General features: G+C 41.6%; 1 protein-coding gene across 1 annotated transcript in view; it reads right to left on the bottom strand.

Moving 5' to 3' along the window:
- Positions 1–4,880, bottom strand: part of LOC101848247 (neuropeptide Y receptor type 5) — a 68,024-nt gene that overhangs the window by 48,874 nt on the left and 14,270 nt on the right. Inside the window, exon 3 of the mRNA XM_035972986.1 lies at positions 4,476–4,672. Within this exon, the coding sequence (XP_035828879.1) occupies positions 4,476–4,672 (197 nt within the window). The remainder of the gene's footprint in view (positions 1–4,475; positions 4,673–4,880) is intronic.

Genomic DNA, 4,880 nt, shown 5'->3' with positions numbered 1-4,880 from the left:
TATGACGGCTTGCCCACAACGCCCAAAGCACAATTTATGACTGAACGAAATGGAGTCACTAAGGTGGTCGTCTTAGACGGGTGTTATTGCTTATTGTGATAGGGGTTGTGTGTTGAAATAAGTTGGCCGCGGCCGCGTTGGACAGGTGCCCGTTTTACACAGTTAAATTATATAGAAAAAACGCAAGGGGGGAAATGGAAAGTGGCCGTTTGTACAAGTGGCCGTCTTATAGAGGTGACCGTCAGGGCAGGTTCGACTGTACTTTGTTCTACTTTCATCCAGGGATTTTATCTTTTCCTGTTGTTGTTGTTGTTGTTGCTGCTGCTGCTGCTGCTGCTGCTGCTGCTTTTGCTTTATTACTAGGCGCACCATTATTTCTTTCATCTTGTCAGAAAACGATAATAAAAGAAAGCCTTCATATTCAAGCGCTCAGACATTTCTAATAAGGCAAGAGCGCCAAAATTTAGAAAGAGATCTAAAGCAAACTTTCCTTAGATTTCAGCAAAACTGCTTACGAAACAGAGCTACGAAAGGAAGGGAGAAAGGACACAATAAACCACACAATGTGAAGACAGGGGAATTTATACAAACTGACGCCACCTTCGCATGTGCACAAATAGTAAATACGAATCTACAACAAACAAAAATCATTATAGGTTTAAAGTCAAGTGTGGATGACCCTGATTAGCTTTTCCAGTGGGGCGTTATTGAACTACAGTTGTTTGGGGAATGTTCAAGACTGTTCAACTCCAAGGATCGGTCCTATGGGAGATGAATCATCCAATTCGTAGGTCTCACCCTTAAAACATCATTTCAGCGTCAAAAGGAGCATGAAACCGATCACATGACGTACCTTCAGCACAAAAATAAATAATATTTAAAAAACGTAGTTTTCAGCCTCTCTGCAAACAGTTTTTATCGCAGTTGCGTCGTAGAATCATGTTGATCTAGTTTGCCGTTTCCATTCTTTCTTCTGTTACCTGTGTTTACATTGAACGTTATCAAAATCCAAGTGGGGAAAAGCAGTTACAACAAAACGGTTATGCCATTAATGATAATTGCTGTAGAAGATGCCAATTTTTTAACTATCTGAACCTACTGATAATGTCGACCTTTCCTATTGACACATAATAAATAGATCTCAGACTTCAGCCACGAGTCCAAGCACCGAAATATATATCAATGATATAAGAGGATGAATGGTTGGGTATCGTCATGCTCGGAAACCCAAGTATCGTCTCCCGTCTCATCTTTTTAATACATAAAAGGAGGGGACAGGCAATCTTTAGCCAGGACTAAGGGGGGGGGGGGATGTACGACGACAGCTTGAGCTTAACGTGACAGGAGATGTTTTGGGAGTCGGCCCTCAGGAGACGACGTGCTCAGTGTGTGAAATTATGCAGGAAAGACCTCAAGGCTAGGGCTGGGTTCATATAAAACTTGGGATCTCCGAGGATCGGTTCTGACCCTCTGTCCTTGTGCTTTCCAGATTGTCTAAGACAGTCAGAAATATAGGTTATTTATCAAGAGAGTCGTGAAGTAACGAGGTCAAATACGTCACAGAAAAAATAAAACGGGAGAAAAAGGAAGTAAACCAACGTTTTGCAGACGAGACAGATGAACATTGTAATCACTCGAGTCCTGGTTTCCGCTCACTTTGATTGAAAAGGCTTTCAAGACGATCAAAGCCGTTGGGAAAATATTAGCTTCGCCGAAGAAAAAGGGATACGGTTTGTGAAGGGAAACGCTGGGCCATTCTATACTATTGCTCTGATCTGTACAAGGACAATAAAGAATAGAAATAGGACAAGGAGAAACACGCTAAAGCTGCCAGCGGATGCAATCAAGAGACTGGAGCTCTTTAGGGTAAGAGGTGTAATAGGAAAGGGATAGATAGGTGCTCTGTCGCTCTTTCGAAAGAAAGACCAAGCCAGTGATTTTAGAGTCCTCCCTTTCCTTTACGGGGTGTTTTCAGAAAAGGTTTGGGGGGATTTTAGTCGAGATGACTAATCTGATCCTTTCAGGCAAGCATTAGGGAGAAGACAGAATGTCTCCATTCGAAGCCGCTTTCCGTTTTTGTTTTTGTTCTAGTTCGTTTGGTGGGATCATTTTGTTTTCATGGGAAATTGGTAAGTAAAGGAGGAAAGAAGGTTACCCTAAAAGGCGAGCTGAAATTGAGAAAAGGAAGGAAACAATTGATTGATAAAAACGTATCAGTCAAAGACCAACAGGGCCGGAGTTGGGGGGAGGGGGATGGAAGAAAGAAAAACGGGGACAGGAGCAGGCAGCTATTTATACTAAAAAATGGAGAATAGAGGGTGGTTTGTTTGTTTTTGTTAGTTTGTTTGTTGCTGTTGTTGTTGATGTTGTTGTTGTTGTTGTTGTTGTTGTTGTTGTTGTTGTTGTTGTTGTTGTTGTTGTTGTTGTTTGTTTAAATTTTACTTTGAGAGTTGGAAAGTGTTGGGACGGACAGACGCAGAAAGACAGCGGGCTGGTAGAGAGTAAAAGAGGGTGTGTTATTAATAGCAATTGTTTAAAGTAAGGGAAAGAGCAAGCCTTACGTCAAAAATATTCACTTAAAAAGAAAAGAGAAGAAGAATCTTAAGAAGCTAATAGTGACGGCAGCAGAATGTAGGAGCATGAACAGCAAAAGATGACGCACTCCTGGTTCATTGAAGGGATCACATCCTTGATTCCAAAAGAGGGAGGAAAAGCAGGGGAAATGACAGAAATAAGAAAAAACGACAAGAAAGTGGATGATCGGTGAATAACGAGAGGGGAAGGGTAAATGGACTCCAGAGGGGAAAATGTATTGGACACAGGGTAGAGCAGGGGGAGTCTAGACGGAAACTGTGGACGGGGAGCAAGTTAATAGAGTTGAGAGGCCGGGTGAATGATGGTTGAGAGGGGGATAACAGAGGGTTGGGATTTGGAGGAGAGGGTGAACGAGGAGGAGGAGGGCCATGAGAGGGGGATGTGAGCGCTCGGAGAGAACTGTCTCTGGTAGAGGAGGAAATTAATGGGACAAATATAGGCACGGTAGAGTTACAGTGTATTTGGTGCAGCATGTGGGTTTGTTCGTGTCTTTGTGTGTGTGTGTGTGTTTATGCGTGTGTGTGTTTGTGAGTGTGTGTATGCATATGCCTTTCTATGTGGGCGTGTGAGCGAAGGACTGGTTGACAGGCAGACAGACATACAGACACACAGACATACAGAAAGACAGACACACTGACAGAAAGAGAGAAAGAGTGAATGGGTGAAAGCGATGGAAACGATAAAAAAAGAGGTTTTACTGTGTTTGGTTTTAGTAAGAGTTTTACGGCACGTGCAACACAAACAGGTCATATAAGTGCTGAAGATTAACGGTATTATAGAGAGTAACAAACGCAAAAAGAAAGTGTGTAACTATGTTTGTATATGTTTGCGTATGTGTGTGAGTGTGTGTATTTGTGTGTGTATTTGGGTGTGTGTGTGTGTGTGTGTGTGTGTGTGTGTGTGTGTGTGTGTGTGTGTGTGTGTGTGTGTATACGTGTGTGCCTCTGTGCAGATGCACACTTGTGTTGGGAGGGGGGGAGCTACAGCATAAGAGATGAACACCAACATACATTAATACATATTTAATATAGTAAATGAGCAGAAATCCTAAATAAAAAGCTAAGCCTTAATCGTAACACAAAATATGTTGACTCTCGCCTTGAAATGAGACGCTATTCGGATACTAGTGATATGACTGAATGAAAGATTATTTCCACGTCGAAAGAAAGAGAGCTTAGCATAAACTGATGTCACGGGAGAACGGTGAGAAATTGTAGACATGTTGCGAGGGTTGAAGAACAAATCTTGAAACCGACCATCATAATTCATCATCCTAAAGTAGCAGATTTGAAACAGACAACGGCGATCATGGTTCTCCATTCATTTCTCCACTCCGATGCTCTCAAAAATCGAACATTATTCTATTGTTTCCTCGTCACTCATCTGTTCAGGTTTTGTAAACGAGTTTCTCTGGGTCTGCATTAACGTCGTTAGGCTTCTATCTTTCCACTGAGAGCAAGATCCTTAAACCATTATGTTGAGTCAAGTGTCCTAGAAACCGCATTTGTCGCTTCCTAATTGTTCTCATTAATGAGCAGCCCAGCCGAGCTTCTTTTCTTTACTTCCTCATTTTATTTTTTCTGTCCATCAAGTTGTTACAAGTCTCCTGCGAAACCACATAATGATAACGCACTGATTTTTTCATCAAATTTAGAATCTACTTAATAACGTCGAGGACCTCGTCCATCTTGAAAAATGATTGAAAAAAACAACTTGTAAAGCAGTTCTGTAATTTTAAAACATAAGATTAGCGTCAACAGAAAAAAACATGAAAACTCTTATATTCAGAGGGGAAAAATATACCTAAACAGAAATAATGGAAAATAACAAAGATTTCCAGGCATAATATAGAGAATCACGAATATCACTGAATTCATTACCTGTCACTGGCAATCATCAGGAAAGTCAACATGGAGGCGTGAACTGGAAAACACTGCATCATGGGCAGGAAAAAACAGAGGAAGCTCCCGAACAGCCAATTCTGGATGAGCAAGTTGGCCAGGGTTATCGGAAGCACCACAATGCATTTGATTAAGTCAGCGAATGCCAAGTTGGTCATCAGGAAGAACGTCTTGTCCTGTGGGAGCAGAAGATTAAGAAAAGCAGTGGAAGTTGGCGCGAGGTTTATAGCAAGGCAACTTCATGAAACAACCTAGACCTATTGAGTTGGCTTTCACTTTTAACAACGTTGAGTAGTGGGTTCTTTTTTTATTATTATGTTATTTGTGTGTGTGTGGGGGAGGGGGGTAATGTCTACCGCTTTACACATACGTGTAATATATATA

Source organism: Aplysia californica, unplaced genomic scaffold (assembly GCF_000002075.1).
Source record: "Aplysia californica isolate F4 #8 unplaced genomic scaffold, AplCal3.0 scaffold00941, whole genome shotgun sequence".
Taxonomy (NCBI): Eukaryota; Metazoa; Mollusca; class Gastropoda; order Aplysiida; family Aplysiidae; genus Aplysia; species Aplysia californica.
This window is presented reverse-complemented; position numbering and strand designations above follow the sequence as displayed.